General features: G+C 40.5%; 1 protein-coding gene across 2 annotated transcripts in view; it reads right to left on the bottom strand.

Moving 5' to 3' along the window:
* The window catches only part of slc22a2 (solute carrier family 22 member 2), a 52,290-nt gene that overhangs the window by 17,780 nt on the left and 12,502 nt on the right, over positions 1 to 22,008 (bottom strand). The window contains exons 2-7 of one of the 2 annotated variants that reach the window (XM_043696290.2): positions 18,226 to 18,329; positions 17,982 to 18,136; positions 15,664 to 15,832; positions 15,465 to 15,579; positions 10,623 to 10,723; positions 2,882 to 3,096 (exon numbers count right to left, since the gene is read on the bottom strand). In XM_043696290.2, the coding sequence (XP_043552225.2) occupies positions 2,882 to 3,096; positions 10,623 to 10,723; positions 15,465 to 15,579; positions 15,664 to 15,832; positions 17,982 to 18,136; positions 18,226 to 18,329 (859 nt within the window). The remainder of the gene's footprint in view (positions 1 to 2,881; positions 3,097 to 10,622; positions 10,724 to 15,464; positions 15,580 to 15,663; positions 15,833 to 17,981; positions 18,137 to 18,225; positions 18,330 to 22,008) is intronic. The other variant, XM_043696293.2, reaches the window with a different exon arrangement.

Below are 22,008 nucleotides of genomic sequence, written 5' to 3'. Positions count from 1 at the left end.
CGACATCATCAGTGCTTGGGAGCCTCCTGCGAAGCGCTTCTTTGATGTTTCCTCCGGTGTTTATAGTGGTCTGTCCCTGCCGCTTCCGGTTGTCAGTTTCAGCTGTCCGCTGTAGTGGTTGGTATATCGGGTCCAGGTCGATGTGTTTGTTAATGGAGTTTGTGGATGAATGCCATGCCTCTAGGAATTCCCTGGCTGTTCTCTGTCTGGCTTGCCCTATGTTAGTAGTGTTGTCCCAGTCAAATTCATGTTGCTTGTTGTCTGCGTGTGTGGCTACTAAGGATAGCTGGTCGTGTCGTTTCGTGGCTAGTTGATACCCAACATGAGCAAGACGAATGTAGTGTACAAAATACCATGCAAGGACTGCACTAAACACTATATAGGACAAACAGGAAGACAGCTAACAATCCGCATACATGAACATCAACTAGCCACGAAACGACACGACCAGCTATCCTTAGTAGCCACACACGCAGACAACAAGCAACATGAATTCGACTGGGACAACACTACTATCATAGGGCAAGCCAGACAGAGAACAGCCAGGGAATTCCTAGAGGCATGGCATTCATCCACAAACTCCATCAACAAACACATCGACCTGGATCCAATATACCAACCACTACAGCGGACAGCTGAAACTGACAACCGGAAGCGGCAGGGACAGACCACTATAAACACCGGAGGAAACATCAAAGAAGCACTTCGCAGGAGGCTCCCAAGCATTGATGATGTCGCCTAGCCAGGGGACGAAACGTTTGCAACAAAAACTTCCAGCTCGGCGAACAGAACCACAACAACGAGCACCCGAGCTACAAATCTTCGTACAAACTTTGAACTATTAGAAGATCCAAAGACACAGACACCAAATACCACTAACTTCATCAACAAGGAGAATATTATCAAGCTAGTGGACCTATGCCTTACCACCCACTTCACCTACAACACCAAAAACCTACAGACAAACCAACGGAACACCCATGGGATCTCCAATATCAGGGTTCTTAGCAGAGGCAGTAATGCAGAGTCTTGTGCAAACAGCTCTGTCAACCATCCAACTCAAATTCTGGGTCCGCTATGTGGATGACACCTTTGTCATCACTAAACGAAACAAATTAGAGAAACCTTCAAGACCATCAATAATATCCTTACTAGCATAAAATTCACTAAAGAGGAGGAAAACAACAACAAACTGCCATTCCTAGATGTCGCAGTGGAGCAAACAGCCAATGGGGAACTTCAAACCAACATCTACAGGAAAACAACACATACAGGCCAAATATTGAACTACAGAAGCAATCATCCCAACATCCACAAACGAAGCTGCATCAGAACATTATTTCAACAAACCAACACACACTGCAGTACAGAGGAACTACACACAGCAGAGAAGAATCACCTATACTATGTAGTCAAAAAGAATGGGTACCCAATGAACACAGTCCACTGATTTCTCAGCAACAAATCCAAACAAGCAGACAAACCACGTCCAGAAACCCTCGCCACTCTCCCCTACATCAAAGACATCTCAGAAATGACTGCCAGACTACTCAGACTCCTTGGCATCACAGTAGCCCACAAACCCACCAACAAACTAAAACAGCAGCTAATGAACTTGAAAGACCCTATACAGAAAACAAGCAAAACTAATGTCATTTACAAAACACCATGCAAGGACACCGTAACAAACACTATTTTGGACAAACAGGCAGAAAACTAGCCACAAAAAGACATGACCCTCTCTCACTAGTATCCTCACATACGGAAGAGGAAGGACACTACTTCGACTGGGACAACACATCCATTTTAGGATAAGCCAAACAAAGAAATGCATGAGAATTCCTAGAAGCATGGCATTCCAACCAGAACTCTATCAACAAACACATCGAGTTAAACCCCATCTACCACCACATGAGAAAAGGAACAGGAAGTGACTTCACCACAGGAAATGATATAATCAACCCAAAGAAACCAAAATATAAATAGAAAGCAGGAATTTTCAGCATTGCTTTGCCTGAGGCCCACTGAAGATGTTACCTAGTAGGGTAACAAAACGTCTGGAAATGAACCTTCCAGCTGAGAGAGAATGTGTCTCCTATGACCTTCAATGTTGATGCTCTGAGATATAATGCATTAGTGCATTTTCTCACTTTACTGGAACCAAGTACGTTTCATGTACATGTCAGTTACTTCACCAGATTGTAACCAGAGATGAGTACCTTCAGTCATATGGGGAAATTGGAGAAGTTAGGATAGAGCAATTTAGGGTGGGATTTAATAGAAGTATTTGAAATGATGAAGGATTTTGATATAGTGGATGGGAAAGATCTGTTTCTATCAGAAGGGCAGTCAGTAGCCAGAGGGCACAGGAACTAAGATAATTGAGAAATTAATCAGGGAAGAGATTAGGAATATTTTTCTATAGTGAATTTTTACAATTTAAGGTCATAAAATCATTTGGCCATCAAGCCTTCTCTGCCATGTGATAAAATCACACAGTTGATCTGATTGTGATCTTAACTCAACTATTTTTGCCTGACCCCATACTTTACTCAATCAATCATCAAACTCTGTCTAAATCACCCTTGAATATATTCAATGAACTGAAATGCACTGACTGAAAAAGGTGGTAGAAGCAGATTCAATAGCAATATTCAAAAGGAAGTTGGATAAGTATTTGAAAATTTTAAAAAAGGGCAATAAGGAAAAATTGGAGTATTGGAACAAATGAGAAGTTTTTATGGAGGTCTGGAATGGAGATTATGGGTTCAATTCCTTTGTTCTGTGCTCTAAGATTTTATTCCATTGGCATAGCAGACACCTAATCCAGTTTGTTGGGCTGGGTCTGTATCAGAATCCCAGTGCTAACCATAGTACTTACTTTCAGGTATGAATGCAGCTATTAGACAAGTGCTCCCTGACAACAGACCACCTGCCGCAAAGGGAAGGCGCCGTCCAATCCGCTCAATGGTTGAAAGGATGAGAATTGCTGCTGGGATTTCTACTGCTCCCGAAATGAAGAAGTCAAGGTAAATATTTCCTCCCAGAGTTCCCAAACGCATGATAAGCCCTTGGTATACCAAGGTAATAGCAAACCTGTAATGAAGTTGCGTGCATATTACTCCAGTGGCAACTTAACAGAATCAAGATAATTCCAGATGACAGTGTGCCATTCTTAAGATAACAGGCTATATGTCATTGCAAAGATTATTGTATCACAGTATCACAGATCATTGTGATACATGAAAATATGAACGTTTCCTTTCTACTGCACAGTGTGTGTTCAGGCAATCAAATTGGATAAACCTCAACAGGAACCATCCATATTCAAGCTGGAATTTACCCAGCAGATGTCAATGGAAATCATCAGCAGGTAAAGGACACTCAGACATTGCCCCATTAACAAGGTTTTTGTGTGTAATTCTGCAATTCTTAGAACTAGGTATTTAGGCAGTGATTTTGTAAAGGCTACATTACACTGTTTATAAATGTAATGATTACATAGTGAGAAATAATTAAATTAAATGCATACAATTGATTATTCTATCAGAGTGAAACAGGATAAAATGGTTAGTGATTGAATTTCAAAAGAATATACAGAATGTAGACTATTTCACACCCTTTCTCCATTTGTAGAATAACATGATAGAATGAATGAGAGCAGCCAATGAATGCTTTCAGCTATTTTTTAACTACAGGTTCACAGAGCACAATATCTCCACCCTCCAGAGTGTAGTTCCATTCAATAAGGCTGAATAAAAGACTGCCAATTCTTTGACACTGCTATCTTAAAAATGAGCTTAAAGCCCCAGTCTTGGCAAAAACAGTCATGAGGGAGTGCAGAAAAGGTTAATCTGGTCCATTGAATGAGTGAGTGAATCATTTAGACATGGTATCTACACCTGCGAACCATAATGTCATAGAGATGTACAGCAAGGAAACAGACCCTTCAGTCCAACTCGTCCATGCTGACCTATATCCTAAATAAATCTAGTCCCATTTGCCAACATTTGGCCCATATCCCTCCACACCCTTCCTATTGATATACCAATCCAGATGCCTTTTAAATTCTGTAATTGTTCCAGTCTCCACCACTTCCTCTGGCAGCTCATTCCATACATGCACCACCTTCTACATGAAAAAGTTGCCCTTTAGATTCCTTTTAAATCATTCCCCTTTCACCTTAGGGCAATGCCCTCTAATGTTGGACTCCTCTACCGCAGGGAAAAGACCATATTTATTTACCCTATCCATTGCCCTTCATGATGTTATGAACTTCTATAAGTTCACCCCTCAGCCTCTGATGCTCCAGGGAAAATGGCCCCAATCTATTCAACCTCTCCCTCTAGCTCAAACCCTCCTACACTGGCAACATCCTTGTAAATGTTTTCTGAGCTCTTCCAAATTTCACAACAACCTTCCTAAAGCAGGGAGACCAGAATTTCTTGCAGTATTCCAAAAGCCCTAACCAATGCCCTGTACAACCAGAACGTGAACTCCCAACTCCTATACTCTATGGACTGACCAATAAAGGCAAATGTACCAAACCCTTCTTCAATATCCATCTACCTGCGATTCCATTTTCAAGGAACTATGAACCTGCACTCCAAGGTCTCTCTGTTCAGCAACACTTCTCAGGGTCTTGCCATTAAGTGTATAAGTCCTGCCTTGATTTGCCTTTCCAAAATGCAACACCTTATATTTATCTAAATTAAACTCCATCTGCCACTCCTCAGCCCATTGGTTCATTTGATTAAGATCCTGTTGTACTCTGTCTACTGCACCTCTAATTTTGGTGTCATCTGCAAACTTCCTAACCATACGTCCTATGTTCACATCCAAATAATTTATATCCATCATGAAAAGCAATGATCCCAGCACCGATCCTTGTGGCACAGGCCTCCAGTCCGAAAAAACAACCATCCACTCCCATCCTTTTCTTTTACCTTCGAGCCAGTTCTGTATCCAAATAGTTAGTTCTCACGGTATTTCATATGATCTAACCTTGCTAACCAGTCTACCATGAGGTATAGACCTAGCCATTTTTGGACTAATGTTAATTAATTAAAATCAAACAGCACCAGGTAATAGTCCAATAGCTTTATTTGGTAGCTAGGACCCTGGTGCAATCTTGTGATGAGATTGTGCTTTTTATGCCCACTGGATGCAACCAGGGTGGACTTAGTTAGATAGGTTAAAGATAGAAGATTGATAATGTCCAAGGAATAGTCTCTTAACAATGTAAAGGTAAGATTAGAGCCTGATAAGTTTCAGATTACCATGCATGCGATAAACAAAGACGACTAAGCCTGAAGACAGTTCTTGACCTTGCCTTTACCTCCATCAGTCTGTCTCAAACCCAGCTCTTAGTGGACAGAAAACCACATGATAAAAGTAGATGGCAGCAGTGGGATCCACTATTTTGAAAATCATGACATTAGTGTAGATCAAGAATCAGACTAAAATCAATGGAGAAGCAAAGAACTAAAAACAAAACTACTTTTCCAAAACAACACTTTTAAGACCAGTGAGAAATCAGCTATCAAACTGAATAGAAGCTATGAATTAAAAACAAAGTTCCTACAGAGAAGCCACCAAAGACACTTGTAAGGATATTTTTAAAAGTTAGCAGTAGGGGGAACAAGGGAAAAGAAAAATCAATGAGATAAGTTTTTTAAAAAAAAAACCCAGCAACCAAGGAGAGAAATTCAGATCAAGCACCCATTAAAAGCGGCTAACTATAGGACTTGTAAAGCAGATTAAATCTCTTAGAGGGTATTAAAAAAAACCCTGAAAAATTAGGCTGAGAGGAAGAATTAACATACCTGTCAGTGTTTAGCAGCTTTTAGATTATTTCCTCAATGGCAGATTTGACAGTGAACAAGTTAAGAAAATTATTCAGAGACAGGTTGAAGAGACATTGATTGGGGGAAAAAAACTGTATTAGTACTTTTTCCTAGAATCAGAAGTTTCAGAGACCTAAAGGTTTATTAGTTAAATCCATTAATATTTCAACAATTTGGGTGAGTAACACAAATATTATTCAGTAGCTAAGAAGTATTGTTAAGTTTAATTGTTAGAAAAATGGCATTGGAGACAAAGCAAAGAAGTGTGGATCTGTTCGCATTGTATCAAGTTCAGCATGAAAATACCTCAGATGGGGAAAGATTTGCACAAACATTATCAATGGCAGCCATCTTTGAGACTGTCAGGAGTTCATTAAATCTTATTGACTGAAGCTTTTTTTTTTGAGAGACGGAATTTCTACCCACAGATCTTTTGGAAATCCTTCAGCAATTTGGAAAGAAATATTTTATTCATCTCTATAAAGACATCATACTGGAAAGGAAAAGCAAACTTTACATGAAGCACCATTTAAAGCAACATAATCTTCAAAAGATTTCCATTTTAACATGATAACAATAAGCATCCTTACAACATAAATTAAACAACTTTAAACAATTGAAACTACTCGATAACAAAATGAGTGTCATACCAAGCGACCAAAATCCTATCAATCATTATCCAAATCAAGAACAAATAAGACAATGGCAAAATCATGCTTCAATAGCAGATACTAGCTCTCTGGTAAATTTGTAAATGGTTTCATTAATGATGCAACTACTATCTGAACTATTAACCTATAGAAATGTACAATAAGAGATTATTTGCAACAGAATACTAATTGGTCTCAGAAAAAGCAATTATTAAACTTCTTCAAACAAAAGAGGATCTAGTTATAGAACAAACAGTCCAAATGGAAGTGAATACAGAGTCTAGGGAATTGTTCAATAAGCATTATACAGTAAAGGTACATTTAATCCAAAATGTTAACTACATAAAACACAATAAAACATTTAACCAGAGGACACAAACCTCTCATCTGAAAACTATACAAAATGTGACACATTCAATGCACGATCCAAAACAATCCAATGCTACAGTATCTTATCACAGCTGTAGCACCAAAGCAGCACATCAGCAAAAACCTAACTGTCCAGATTTATTTGAACAATGTATTCATTATATGAAAATATGTCACTTCTAAAAGATGTGCTATTCTCTAAAGGATTACATATGAACAAACATAATTCTCTTCTCCGAGAAATAACACCATCACCAAAGCCTGAAGCTAATGATGAAGAAGAAAATACAGTCTGTCTTCCCCATTTATTCCTGCAGTTACATCCATACAAGACCCTTCAGCAATTACTACTTCAGGGTGCATGGTAAACCTGCCAGATAAATTAAAATTGGAAGCTCGTAGTGTAGGCATAAGGCCACACAACAAAGGACTTCCCACTGTACTATCCACAAAAGTACAACTGTCCCTGATCTCCTTAGATAACTAGAGATAATCTTGACTCTCAGAAAATGCAGTTTCCTCTTTGAAGGACTGTGATAAATCCAAATTTATTTCATTATATTTCGATGTCAGTGACTCTGCGTAAGGACTCTGGCAGCTAATCTCTTTTTTTTTTTATTTACACTGATGCCTCCTCGTTCATTCATTCCTACCTAGTTGAAATCACCCACCTGCCCAAAAAGCATCCTTTCCCACCATGTGCGGCATGGTGGCACAGTGGTTAGCACTGCTGCCTCACAGCGCCTGAGACCCAGGTTCAATTCCCGTCTCAGGCGACTGACTGTGTGGAGTTTGCACGTTCTCCCCGTGTCTGTGTGAGTTTCTTCCGGGTGCTCCGGTTTCCTCCCACAGTCCAAAGATGTGCAGGTCAGGTGAATTGGCCACGCTAAATTGCCCGTAGTGTTAGGTAAGGGGTAAATGTAGGGGTATGGGTGGGTTGCGCTTCGGCGGGTCGGTGTGGACTTGTTGGGCCGAAGGGCCTGTTTCCACACTGTCATGTAATCTAATCTAATCTAATGTAATCTAATCTAATCTAATTTTTAAAAAATAAATAATCACATCACTTCAAACTTTTTCAATAGAACAAAAGCTTCTCAATAAGAAAGAAAGTTTTACATTTATATACTGCCTTTCATGACCTTAGGATGTTCCAAATCTCCTTCCAGACAATGAAGCACTTGTGTAATACAGCAACAGTTATGATGATTTCTCCACAATTCTTGCGAACTACAATGTTCTAAAGTACCAGGTAATGTTAGTTGTGGCTCGGGATACAGGATTACTGTGAACACTCAAACCTGTTGATAATACCCAGTCTTTAGATCCCAAATTGTGATTTTTAAGCCTATCCTGACTGATTTCCTTTGCAACATTAATCTACTCCAACATGTGATGAGGCAAAGCCAGACACAGGGCAGCATTGAGGAAGAAATCCACAGAAGCAGGGAAAGAGGTGGGTCATCCATCAAAAAGCATGGGACTGAATGTTAAGTCCCCATCAACAGGATGGAAGCATTAAGTTATCCTGGCAGCAGGAAAAAAAGGTGCAATGGCAATAACAATGGCATTATGGGGAGCTAATTTGTAATGGTTTTGAATGCAGTGATGAGTTATTAAACCACAACTTCCAATAATTAAATGTTACATGCGATTAATTGGGGAGGCACATGGGATCCATGGCCCTTCATTTTCCCACCTGTTTCGAGATAAGTGGGTGAGTCAGACCTCAAAGTGGAAGGTAATCAAAGTGGACCTCGAAGTGGAACTGACCATCACTGTTCAGAATTTTGGAAAGGCGAGGGAAAGCTGAGAAGCATCAGAGGGAATGTGACCATGGCTGAGAGAAGGTCAAGGGTCACTAAGGGAAGTTCGAAGGGGCTTGGTGAAGATGGGGTTTAGTAGAGTCATAGTCATAGAGATGTACAGAAGGAAACAGACCCTTCAGTCCAACCCGTCCATGCCGACCAGATATCCCAACCCAATCTAGTCCCACCTGCCAGCAGCCGGCCCATGTCCCTTCAAACCCTTCCTATTCATATAGCCATCCAAATGCTTCTTAAATGTTGCAGTTGTACCAGCCTCCACCACTTCCTCTGGCAGCTCATTCCATACACGTACCATCTTTTGTGTGAAAAAGTTGCCCCGTAGGTCTCTTTTATATCTTTCCCCTCTCACCCTAAACCTATGCCCTCTAGTTCTGGACTCCCTGACCCCAGGGAAAATATTTTGTCTATTTACCCTATCCATGCCCCTCATCATTTTGTAAACCTCTATAAGGTCACCCCTTAGCTCCAGGGAAAACAGCCCCAGCCTGTTCAGCCTCTCCCTATAGCTCAAATCCTCCAACCCTGGCAACATCCTTGTAAATCTTTTCTGAACCCTTTCAAGTTTCACAACATCTTTCCGATAGGAAGGAGACCAGAATTGCACACAATATTCCAATAGTGGCCTACTTCAATTGATCTTGAGGAAGGAGGGGTCTCATGATACAGTTGGACAAAGAGTGCAAAATAATCCTAGCATGTTGTCCCCTGCCCAACTGGAGTAGGCAAAGAGGAGGTGTGATAGAAGATTATAGGTTAAGACAGCAGGAGCAGTCTTCCAAGGAGAAAAATCAGAACATTGAGCAGGAGGAACCTTCTGCACAATGCAGCACAGCAGAATCAGGCACTAAGCCAGTGAGGATTTAATTCTAACTCTGAACTTAGCTGCTCAAACAGCAAACGCTTATTTCTGATGTGCTAGCCTTCATACTGGTGCCCATGAGCTTCTGTAGTCATAGCACATCACCATCCCTGCCATCATTAATTAATCTTAAGTAATTATGTGATGAATTATTACATAACGAATTTCTCTTTTAACTACCACTTTCTGTACTACTTAAAGCCTGGAATCCAATGCATTTACTGCTTTAGGATGATGTAAATAATTAAATCACTCATATCTTACTACTATTCTGTTAGATTCTCTGATAGAATTATTTCGCTTATAATTATTTATTGTTTGAAAGAAATATTTTCTCAATGTCAGCATTTGCACAGAATTCCGAAAACAACTTGTGACTTTCCTATGATGTCATTGCTTGATTTTCTACAAGCCCAACATTTTTATCATCCTCCCTGCTTTGCATATCTGCTGCGGGTCCATATTTTTCCATTCTTTAGAATAATTTATGCAATTAAGGTTAAATATTGGAAGAGACATGGAACTTTACAGTATGAGAGGAGGCCATGTAAAACATCATGTTGGTGCCAGACCTCAAAGAGCTATCACGTGGTTCCCAATCTTCTGCATTTTCCCTATAGCCCTGAAAATTTCACCCGTTTAAGAAAGTTAATTCATTTTACTTTGGTCAACACAGAGCCTCATAACTTGCTGGATAAAAAATATTCTTTATTTCCACTATTCTTGGCCTCTACTGTTAAATCTGTCCTATAATCTGCCCTGATACATCTGATGTCAGATGCAATTTATTCCTATCTACTCTAACAAAACCCTTTTAACAAAAAAAAGACTGCTTTTATATCTAAACTGCAATTCAAACGTTCAGCTTAAATAAGCTGTGAAGCTTCAATGATGGGTATAATGTAATTAGGTGTGGAGAGAACAGGCTAAATGAACAAGGTTTTTTAATCAAATACTTTTCTTAATATTGGTCCTTCACTCTGTTTTCTATATAATGCATGTATTTTATAAAACAGTTTATTTTCTCTAGGGAGTCTCCTAAAATCAAACATTTATAGAAAAAAAATCTCACCAGTTAAACGTCAAGATAAAGGTGTGTTTCCTCATCTGAGGAGTCCGTACCAGCTCTACAAAGGAAGGACGATTAAAGTCCTCACTGTGCTCTTCAACTATCTATAGGAATAAGAAAGTCATGCCTCAATATACAAATCTTCAATGAATGAAAGCGAACTAACAGAAAGCAATGTGACTCAAGAGGGTTGGAATATAAAAGCACCGTTGTGCTACTGAGACTTTTTAAAGCTCTGGTTAGGCCCCATTTGGAGTACTGTGTCCAGTTTTGGTCCCCACACCTCAGGAAGGACATACTGGCACTGGAGCGTGTCCAGCGGAGATTCACACAGATGATCCCTGGAATGGTAGGTCTAACATACGAGTAACGGCTGAGGATCCTGGGATTGTATTCATTGGAGTTTAGAAGATTAAGGGGAGATCTAATAGAAACCTACAAGATAATACATGGCTTGGAAAGGGTGGACGCTAGGAAATTGTTTCCGTTAGGCGAGGAGACTAGGACCCGTGGACATAACCTTAGAATTAGAGGGGGTAAATTCAGAACAGAAATGCGGAGACATTTCTTCAGCCAGAGAGTGGTGGGCCTGTGGAATTCATTGCCGCAGAGTGCAGTTGAGGCTGGGACGATAAATTCTTGATGTCACAAGGAATTAAGGGCTACGGGGAGAATGAGGGTAAGTGGAGTTGAAATGCCCATCAGCCATGATTGAATGGCGGAGTGGACTCGATGGGCCAAATGGCCTTATTTCCACTCCTATGTCTTATGGACTGGGGCTGTTCTGACTATGCCAGACTCTCATACTGACCCAAGAAGACAAAATTGGATTTGTTAGTCAATATAACACAAATTTTAAAAACAGTTGATGTTACCTCTAAAACAGTGTTAAAAATTTGCCTTTTAACAATTTCAAATCCATTAGCCTTCAAAGTGCTCAAGAGACATTGTGTCGTACTTTGAAAACATTTTGGTTCCATCAGGGAAAGGAAAAGTAATTCCACCTAGAGGGTGATTAGAGTCTTGAGCTCATTGCTTAAAAAGATTGGTAGTGGCAGAAATTTTTGTCACATTTCAAAGTACTTGCATATGCACTTGCATTGGTACAAGCTACAGAATGATGGGCCAACAGCTGGCAACTGCGATTGGACTGGATAGCTCTTTTATAAGTGGCAAAGAAACAACGAGCCAAGTTACTTCCTTTGTGCCAGAGATTTTCAATGTATGTCTGATGAATAATGATGTTTCTCTGTAATAATGTATAGCCGAAGTGGTTTCTCATTCAAACTGCTGGTGAAATTTTCAATCATACAAGAAATGACATTTTTTAAAAAGCAGAAGAATTGGTGAGTGTCAATACTACAAGTCTTCTCCATGTTAATTCACTCTCTCACATTTTGTCATGAATTAGGCTGCTTACCAGGCATCTCATGTGAAGCTTCTGATACTTGCTATGTACTTGGTAAATGTTTACATTTAGGGGAGAAAGTGAGGTCTGCAGATGCTGGAGATCAAAGTTGAAACTTTATTGCTGGAACAGCACAGCAGGTCAGGCAGCATCCAGGGAACAGGAGATTCGACGTTTCGGGCACAGGCCCTTCTTCAGGAATGAGCAGAGAGTGTTCAGCAGGAGAAGATAAAAGGTAGGGAGGAGGGACTTGGAGGAGGGGTGTTGGAAATGTGATAGGTGGAAAGAGGTCAAGGTGAGGGTGATAGGTCGGAGTAGGATGGAGGCGGAGAGGTCAAGAAGAAGACTGCAGGTCAGATGTTTACATTTACCCTTGCCAAACAACTAATTATCAACAAGTGACAACCATCTCCTTGGGATCAATGGGAAAATGGATTTTACTGGGGTTGAGGAGCTTCAATGGAAATTTATCTTTTGGAGGTCATTCCAAACCATGTGAAACCTTTCAGATGCTCTGATATCCAAAAGCTGAACTAGACTGGTCTAAGAAGACTTGACTAGACAGTCAAATTAGCAGTAAAGACCAAAGTTACTGGAAAAGCTGAGCAGGTCTGGCAGCATCTATCAAGAGAAGCCAGAGTTAAAATTTTGAGTCCAGTGACACTTCATCAAAACCAATGGTAGCTAGGAAAACATTATTTTTTTGCAGAAGACAGGGTGGAGGAGGGGGTAGGAAGTAAACAATAGATGGGGATAGAGCCTAAGGAGAGAGAAGAACAGTTGGAAAGACAAAGGAGTGGATAACAATCTGGTGAGGAGAGTGAATAGCTATTAAAGGAGAATGTTAGTGGTTAACAATAGGTAGTGTGTAATGACAGACTATGTCATAACAAGGCCTGGTGTGTGTGGTAGGGGACTAGGCCATGGGAGAGTTCAGGCCCTAAAATTATTGAACTTGATTTTGAGTCCGGAGGGCTGCAAGGTTGCCAAGTGGAAAAAGAGGTGTTTTTCTTCCAGTTTGTGCAGACCTTTGTTGGAACACTGCAGCAAGCCTGAGACAGAGATATTGGCCAGGGAACAGGGTGGTGTGTTAAAGTGGCAAGCAATTGGAGGCGCAGGGTTTTATTTGTGGGCAGAATTTCAGTGTTCTGTAAAGTGTTCACCCAGTTTACGCTTCATTTCCCCAATGTTGAGGACACCACATTGTGAGCAGTGAATGCAGGATAGACTAGCTTGTGAGAAGTGCAGGTAAAGCGTTGCTTCACCTGGTAGGTATGTTTGGGATCTTGGATTGTGGGGAGGGAGGTGGTGAACTGGCCTGTGTTACACCTTCGGTGGTTGCACAGGAAGGTGCCGTGAGGCTGTGGGTATTGTTGGGAGTGAAGGAAGAATGGACCAAGATGTCCTGGAGGGAAGGTCCCTGCAAAAGGCAGACTAAGGATGGAAGGGGAATATGGAAGATGTGTCTGGTGGTGGCATCTTACTGGAGGTGGTGGAAATGATGGCTGATGATCTCCTGGATATGGATGTTGGTGGGATGGAAGGTAAGGACAAAGGAAACCCTATTGCTGGTACGAAAGGGAAGAGAGTGAGAGCCAAAGTGCGGGAGATGGGTTGGACCCGGTTGAGAGCCTTGTCGACAATGATGCTGGGAAATCCTCGATTGAGGAAGAAGGTGGAAGCTTTGGAGGCTCTTGTTGAAGTTGGTCTCATCGGAACAAATACTATGGAGCCCGAGGAATTGGGAAAATGGATCAAAAGACCACAAGACAAAGGAGCAGAAATTAGGCCATTCAGCCTATCGAGTCTGTTTCACTATTCAATCATGACTGCAAAGATTTTTCAACCCCATTTTCCTGCGTTCTCCCCGTAATCTTTGATCTCCTTGGTAATCAAAAACCTATCTATCTATGTTTTAAAGGTACTCAATGACCTGGCCTCCACAGCCTCCCGTGGCAATGAATTTCACAGATTCACCACTCTCTCTGACTGAAGAGGTTTCTCCTTATCTCCATTTTTAAGGGTCTTTTCTTTACTGTAAGGCTGTGCCCTTGGGTCCTCATCTCTCCTGCCACTGGAAACATCTCCATGTCAGTTTTGAAAATTTCAATCAGATACCCCCCACTCCTAAACTCCATCAAGTATAGTCCCAGAGTTCTCGAACATTCCTCATATGTTAAACTTTTCATTCTTGTGAACTGCTCTGGACCCGCTCCAGAGCCATGTGTTCCGAGGAAGGGTCATTGAACATTAACTTTGATATGTCTTCACAGATGCTGCCAGATCTCCAGAGTTTTTCCAGCAATTTCTGTTTTTGTTTCTGATTTACAACATCTGCTGTTCTTTTGATTTTTGCTCAAATTAGCAGGTTAATTACAAAACCTGGAAGCCATAATTATTCTTCTTTGGCTCCAAGTCACTGCCATAACAAGGAGATGGTGCCGGTTAGACTAAGATTAGAAGGACAAGGGCAGCAGATACATGGGAATGCCACCACTTTCAAGTTCCCCTCCAAGCAACTTGTTATTCTGACTTGGAAATACGTCATCGTTCCTTCACTGTCGCTTGGTCAAAATCCTGGAATTCCCTTCCTAATGGCATTGTAGGTCACCCTGCTGCTCACCACCACCTTCTCAAGGGCAACTTGGGACGGGCAATAAATGTTGGCCAGCCAGCAACACCCAGATCCCACAAACGAATAAATAAAAAACTCAAAAGATTTCTAATCGCTAAAGCTGAGTTTCTCCAACCACACACCCAGCTAAACAAATCTTTAAAAAGTCTATTATATGTTAAACAAATTGTGGCAAGATATTCACGTATGGTTGCCTTTACTGGTCAGTGCATTCAGTATAGGAGTCGGGAGCTGTACAGGACATTTGTTAGGCCATTTTTAGAATATCATGGGCAATTCTGGTCTCCCTGCTGTAGGTAGGATGCTGTAAAACTCAAAAGGGTTCAGAATGTTGCCAGGATTGGAGGGTTTGAGCTATAGGGACAAGCTGAATAGACTGGGGATATGTTCCTTGGAGTGTTGGAGGCTGAGGGGAGATCTTACAGAAATTTATAAAATCATGAGGAGCATGGATAGGGTGATTAGTCAAGGACTTTTTCCCAGGGTGGGAGAGTCCACAACTAGAGGGCATAGGTTTAAGGTGAGAAAGAAAAGATTTATAGGGGACCTAAAGGGCAGCTTTGTCACACAGAGGGTAGTGTGTCTGTGGAACAAGGTGCCTGAGGAAGTGGTGGAGACTACTACAATTACAACATTTTAATGGTATCTGGATGGGTATATGAATATGAAGAGTTTAGAGGGATATGGGCCAAATGTTGGCATAATGAGACAAGATTAATTTAATATGTCTGGTCGGCATGGACGAGCTGGACAGAAGGGTCTGTTTTCGTGCTGTACAGTTCTATGACTCTAGGTTAATCACCTCAATTTTCTTTGAAAAGCTTTTCCCGTTCCTTTTTGCCATTTGCTGTATGACATTCACAGCTTCAGTATTCTTCTTTTGAGACAGCATCCACCTGGGAGACTCTGGGATCAACCTGCAAATGGAATACATCTAGTTTATTGTTAAGCTTGAAATACCTTTACTCAACTCAGATAATGGTAATCTTTACAGATGTTACCAGTAGTAGGTCAGGAAGAAAAAGCCTGGAATGGTAGTTGCCAGCTGTAGATTTCTCCAGTCTGGTATAAAATAAGCAACAGCTGCAAGTAGCATCATCCCCGAGCTGAAACACACTTGATATAGAATACCCACTGTTCTTCTGTACTGTAGTCCAACAAGCTCTGTAACTGAAACAAAATGTTAGCTCATAAATTAGTGATATGCTTTGTGGTAAAAAAGAATGCACCAATGATTTAATATTCTATTACCTACACTAAGGAACCAAACCAAGCTGGTTCCATTGTTCTGCCGACTAAAAACTCCAGAAAGTTAGAAAACTATACCAAACCTGCCATTTTGAACAATTTTACCGATGTAGATGTTAATTTGTGGAACTATATTCTGATTGAAAAGCTGTCTAGATAGGAGCAAGGACGAGAAACACAACCTCAGTTTTATCACAAAGAGAGTGCCTGAAACATCTGACTATTTCTCTGATGTTACTTAGTGTGCTCTAACATCCAGGTTTTGCTCAAGAACCATTACACTCTACAGCCTTTGCTTAAGCATGCTGTCTTCTGATACTTAGATGGTATTTTGATTCCAGACACTGGAATCTATTTTGTATTGGCAATTATCATTACATTTCCAGAATGTTAGTTTAATGTGAACATGATTTTACCATTTTTAAAATAAGTCTGGTGTGACAATTGGTTCAGTGGGAAGGAAACATCGTTTGGGGCATACGGTTCTTTTTCAGGTTGGTGACCTACGACCTGTGGGTCCATAGGGATCAGCACTTGGACCACAACTGTTTACAATACATATTACTGAGGTTAGATCACATGGAATACAGGGAGAACTAGTCATTTAGATACAGAACTGGCTTGAAGGGAGAAGTTAGAGGGTGGTGGTGGAGGGCTGCTTTACAGACTGGAGGCCTGTGACCTGCAAAGATTGGTGTTGGGTCCACTGCTTTTCATAAATGATTTGGTCAGCATGGATGAATTGGACTTGAAGGGTCTGTTTCAGTCATGTCTATGATTCTATGATTTGGAAGGAAGTGAATGTGTTATTAGCAAATTTGCAGATGACTCAAAATTAGGTGGAAAGGTAAGTTGTGAGAGAAGTACAATCAGTTTATAGAGAAATATTGGGAGGTAAAGAAAATGGGCAAAACATTTCCAAATGAAGTGAAAATGCAAAGTTGTTTAATTTGGAAGAATTGAGTACAGAATATTATTTAATTGAGAAAAATGCAGTATGCTACAACACAAAAGGTCTTGAGGGCATTTGTGCATGAAACACAAAGCACAAAGGTGCAACCAGTAATCAGGAAGGCTAGTGAAATGTTGGCTCTTTTCTCAAGAATGTTGGAGTATAAGAGTAGGAAAGTCTTACTGCAACCGCACAAAGTGCTGGTGAGACCATATCTGGAATGCTTTGAGCAGTTTTGGTTCCCTTATTTAAGCCAAGAAATCATTTCATTGGAGGCAGTCAGAGAGCGTCCACTCGGATGATCCTTTAGCATGGTGGGGTTGTCTTATGAGCAACAGCTAAACAAGTAGTAGCTCTACTCACTTGAGCTTAGAAGAATGAAAGGTGATTTCATTGAAACATACAGGATTCCTAAGGGTCTTGACAGGGTAAATGCTGGGAGAATGTTTCCCCTCATGGGAGTATTTGGATCAGGCGGCATTGTCTCAGAGTAAATTTGCACTAATTTATAACTGAGATAAGGAGGAATTTCTTCTCTCAGAAGATTGCTAATCTTTGGAACTCCTTACCACAAACAGCAATGGGGTAGAGTCCATGTGTATATTTAGGGCTGAAATAGATGGTTCCTCTACTGATTGAGAACCTAAGGGAAAGGGCAAGAAAGTGGACATGAGGAATATTGGATCAGCCACGATCCTATTGGAAGGCAAAACAGACTCAAGAGGCCAAACGATCTATTCCTGTTCCTATTTATGGTCTCTCATAACTACAGCTAAACAAATGTCCTCCTAGTGTTACAATTTATTAAATGATATTACTGAAGAGGACTTCGCATTTTTAGTTACTGAAATATATTAGTAAATATATATATCATCACATCAGAAAAAATATTAGCCAAAGAATGTAGTTGTTAATAACTACATTAACTTAATGGCGCAATAATACATAAAATGATACATACTATATTGAAGATTTATATGGCAGAAATTATGTAAACATCAATGTTAGCTAATTTAATTGGCAGATTATGTGCTAAAGGGAAGTTCAGCACTGCAGTAGCTATTATTGTAAAAGACATTGACTGTGTTATTAACATGTGGGTAAAAGTATAATTCTTACTGAAGACATATGCGCACACCCAACTTCCTTTGCTGAACAAGCCTTGCAACGTACGGAAAATCAAAAACCAAGTGTAATTCGGTAAGAATGGTACTACAAGTCCCAGAGCTGAAGTTACAAATGTTGCAAACAGGAAGCTCGATTTTCTGCCAAACCTACAAGTAAATTAATTGTATGATTAAATAATATAAGAAAATCGGCATTACACTGCAAAGTTTTGATTGGTTGATGACAGTATGCATACCTGTCTGCTCCATAACCCATGATTACTGTTCCAAGCGTAAATCCCAGGTTTAAACATGCTTGAGACAGATCCAGTTTCCAGGAATCAGCACATACCAGTTCAAACTGTACAATTTGTAGAATTAGAACAAGAAATGGTATTCATGAGTAGTTTCATGTTTGAGAGATTTCAGGTATAGCTATTCATTGCATTAAAAGCCGAACAACTTGGAATCAAATGATTATATAACACAAAAGGAGGCCATTAAGTCAATGCTGTTTGTGACAGTCCTTTGGTAGTGTTATCTGATTAACCCTATGCCCCGATTTTCCTCTATGGAGGAAAACTTCTCTACTGTAAAGAGAAATTCTGTTTTCTCTGGGATCGCCATGTAACTGAGGTCCCTCATTCCTTTAACACTATTTTCTTCTGCTGCACTTGGTGAGCTATCTAAAAGGGTAGTACCCAGTATTGACTAATGCAGTTTTTCTGGATGGGAGATAGTTTTTGGAGGGAGTCTAGGTTTTCCCTACGCTGTAGAATTTTATTATAACAGAAATGTTTCTGATGTGACTCCAGTCCAGAAGTCAACCTGGTTTACAGGATTTGCTTCTAGTTGAATAGATAACAGTTTGGAGAAGACCGCAGTTCCAGGTAAAGAGCCTGCAGCTGCTAGTCTAAGTATTGTGAGGATGTAATGTAGGGCTGGACAGGGCGGGATACAGGGGCTGTTATTCTATTACCTATCAGTGAGGAATAGAGTTCAATTCCATGGAAGCAGTTTCTGGTGGATGTGATTGCTAGAGTGAACTACACTGCAATGCTATAAGGACTCTCACTGCTTCCCGCCAGTTATGCTTACCTATACTTTAGTTGCTTGTTCCCTAAGGCTTGACCTGCCAATAATAGACTGATAAAAGAAGTGGAATGGGAGGTGTTCCAGCCTTGTTATAATATTTAAATGGTCAAGCTGCCTCCTGGGAACAAGTTGCCAATTTATCCCATATCCTAAGTCCTGCAAATTGACCAGTCAAACCATCAGTTTTAGGGGTTTAAAATTTGCTCTAATGTCTTAGCTGAGGCTTAACCAGCATTCTTTACAGGTTTAGAATAACTTCCTTGATTTCGTACTTATAATGAAGCTAAGAATCATGGCCCGGAAACTTGGGCCAGAATCGTATAGGAGTCTAAGTGACGTAGGCTGTGGCAAGATATGTGGCCAAATCAGACAAGAAGAGTGGCGAGGTCTATCTCTATATCAGGAGCAACAGACTCTGACACCTACATTTTTCACAAGAAATGTGGTACGTTTCTCACTAGGTGGCAGCAATTTGCCAATTAAGGGGGTTATTGCTGTTAATCATCTTGTTGATGGTGTAACTTGACTCATTAATACTCATCATCTTACCTTACCAAACAAACTAAATATCAAGAGCTCAAGGCAAGGAAGGATTACAATTTAAGACCAAACCTCTTTGCCCTTGAGCAGCTAGTGATGTGTCACCTCCTTGAATTCCTACAATCCATGTGGTATAGGTACACTCTCAATGATGTTAGGGAGGGAGTTCCAGGATTTTGACCTAAGGAACAGGATGCATCAACCATGTTGCCCCCATCCTATCCCACCAATAGATCAGCAAAAAACAAATCAAGTTCATCAAATAACATTTGCCTTTAACAAATCAGAGATTTAGGATAAGGGGAGGAACATAGTCAGGCTGACAACTTATAACTAGTGGTATGCCACAGGGATCAGTGCTGGCCCACAATTTGTTAAGGAGTTGTACGTGCAAAGTGAAGATACTATAGTAAAGTTTGCAGATGAGACCAAAGCAATTGGGAAAGGAAGTGGTAAAGATGACACAGTTTCTACAGAGAGCTGGAGACAAGTGAATGGGTGAAAACTTGGCAGATGGAATATAATGGGAGGAAATGTGAGATTATGCATTTTGGCAGGAAGAATAGAGGAGCTGAATATTATTTAAATGGAGAAAGATTTCAGAAAGCTACACAATAGAAGGATTTGTAAGTCCTAATCTGTGCATCACAAAAAACAAAAAAACAACTGTCCTATGAGAAGAGGTTGAATAGCTTGAGCCTTAGTTAGACCATTGACAGGTACCCTCATTGGAATGCACAAGATTCTCAGAGAATTTGACAAGGTAGATGTGGAAAGGTTGCTTCCATTTGTGGAAGAACCTAGGTCCAAGGACATAATGTCAGAAAATGTGGTTATAGATTTGAGACACGGAGGGCCAGGAATTCCTTCTCGCAGAGGATTGTGAAACTATGGAATTCTTTTTAACAGAGGCTGTCAAGGTTCTGCCATGAAGCATGTCTGAGGCTGAAACAGACAGAATTTTAATCAGAAAAGGAATCAAGGGTTATAGGGAAAAAGCAGGAAAGTGGAGCTGAGGATTATCAGATCAGACATGACTTCACTGAATGGCAAAGTAAACCAGATGGGTTGAATGGCCTACTTCTGTTCCTGGGTTGTCTGGTCTTATAAGCTGATGATCATTTAATAATCCATAATTTTTCTAAGGGTTTGATATTGTCTCAAAGTTTCTTGGAGTATACAAATATATATAAGTGCTGGGTTGACCTCTCTCCCCATTTTCATAGAATCCCTACAGTGCGGAAGCAGTCTATTTGGCCTGTTGAGCCCAACCCTCTGGAAGGCAGACCAGCCCCCTACCCTATCCCTGTAAGCCTGCATTTTCCATGGCTAATACACCTATTCTGCATATCCCTGGATATTACAGGCAATTTAACCTGGCCAGTCTACATAACCTGGACATCTTTGCACTGTAGGAGGAAACAGAAGGAAACCTGCGAAGGGGAGAATGTACAAACTCGACACAGACAGTTGCCTAAGGCTAGAATCAAACCCAGGTCCCTGGCACTGTGAGGCAGTGTTAACCACTGAGCCACCATGTTGCCCATAATGGGGTGTGATATTTGCAATCCTCTGGCACCACCCCCATTTCTAAAGAATGTGGTGCCCGAGATTATGATCAGTGCCTTGCAACTTCTACCTTACTTCCCTCAGTAATCTAGGATACACCTGATTGGGTCATTTTTTAATGCAAGATTTTAAATACATTGTCTTTGTTTTTTTATTGAATATTATTTCTATCTCCTAGATTAATAATACCCCCTTTGGGTGAAACCAATAGATGCAAAGTGCATAGTTAATACCTCAGCCATTTGCACGGTCTCCAATAGATATTTTTATCCCAATAGATCATTTTCTACTTGGACCGATATCAGGTGCACTCTATCTTTAATGATTACTTATATTATAGTTATTTTATGTTAGCTGCTAATCTATTCTTAAAGACTCCTTTCTTATTTCTTTTTGTGATCTGTGTCTTTCATATGCAACATTTGTGATACACCTCACTTTTCAATTTCATTTTAATCTCTATAATCTTTAGTCATGGATGGAGTTCTAGCTTTGGTGCCCTTCCTTTCCCCGATCGAGGAATATGTTCATCGGGTACCCCACTCATTTACTCTTTGTAAATCTCCCATTGTTTAATTATTGTTTACCTGCTCAAATTTTAATTCTAATCCATCTGTATAAGGTTTTTCTTCAACTCATTGAAATCTTTTCAGATTAGATTAGATTACAGTGTGGAAACAGGCCCTTCAGCCCAACAAGTCCACACCGACCCGCCGAAGCGAAACCCACCCATACATTTACTCCTTACCTAACACTACGGGCAATTTAGCGTGGCCAATTCACCTGACATGCACACCTTTGGACTGTGGGAGGAAACCGGAGCACCCGGAGGAAAC

The sequence above is a fragment of the Chiloscyllium plagiosum genome, unplaced genomic scaffold (assembly GCF_037043375.1).
Source record: "Chiloscyllium plagiosum isolate Xiang-an unplaced genomic scaffold, Cpla_swu_hap1 HiC_scaffold_10, whole genome shotgun sequence".
Classification (NCBI taxonomy): domain Eukaryota; kingdom Metazoa; phylum Chordata; class Chondrichthyes; order Orectolobiformes; family Hemiscylliidae; genus Chiloscyllium; species Chiloscyllium plagiosum.
The sequence above is the reverse complement of the archived record's forward strand: the minus strand, read 5'-3'. Positions and strand labels throughout refer to the sequence as shown.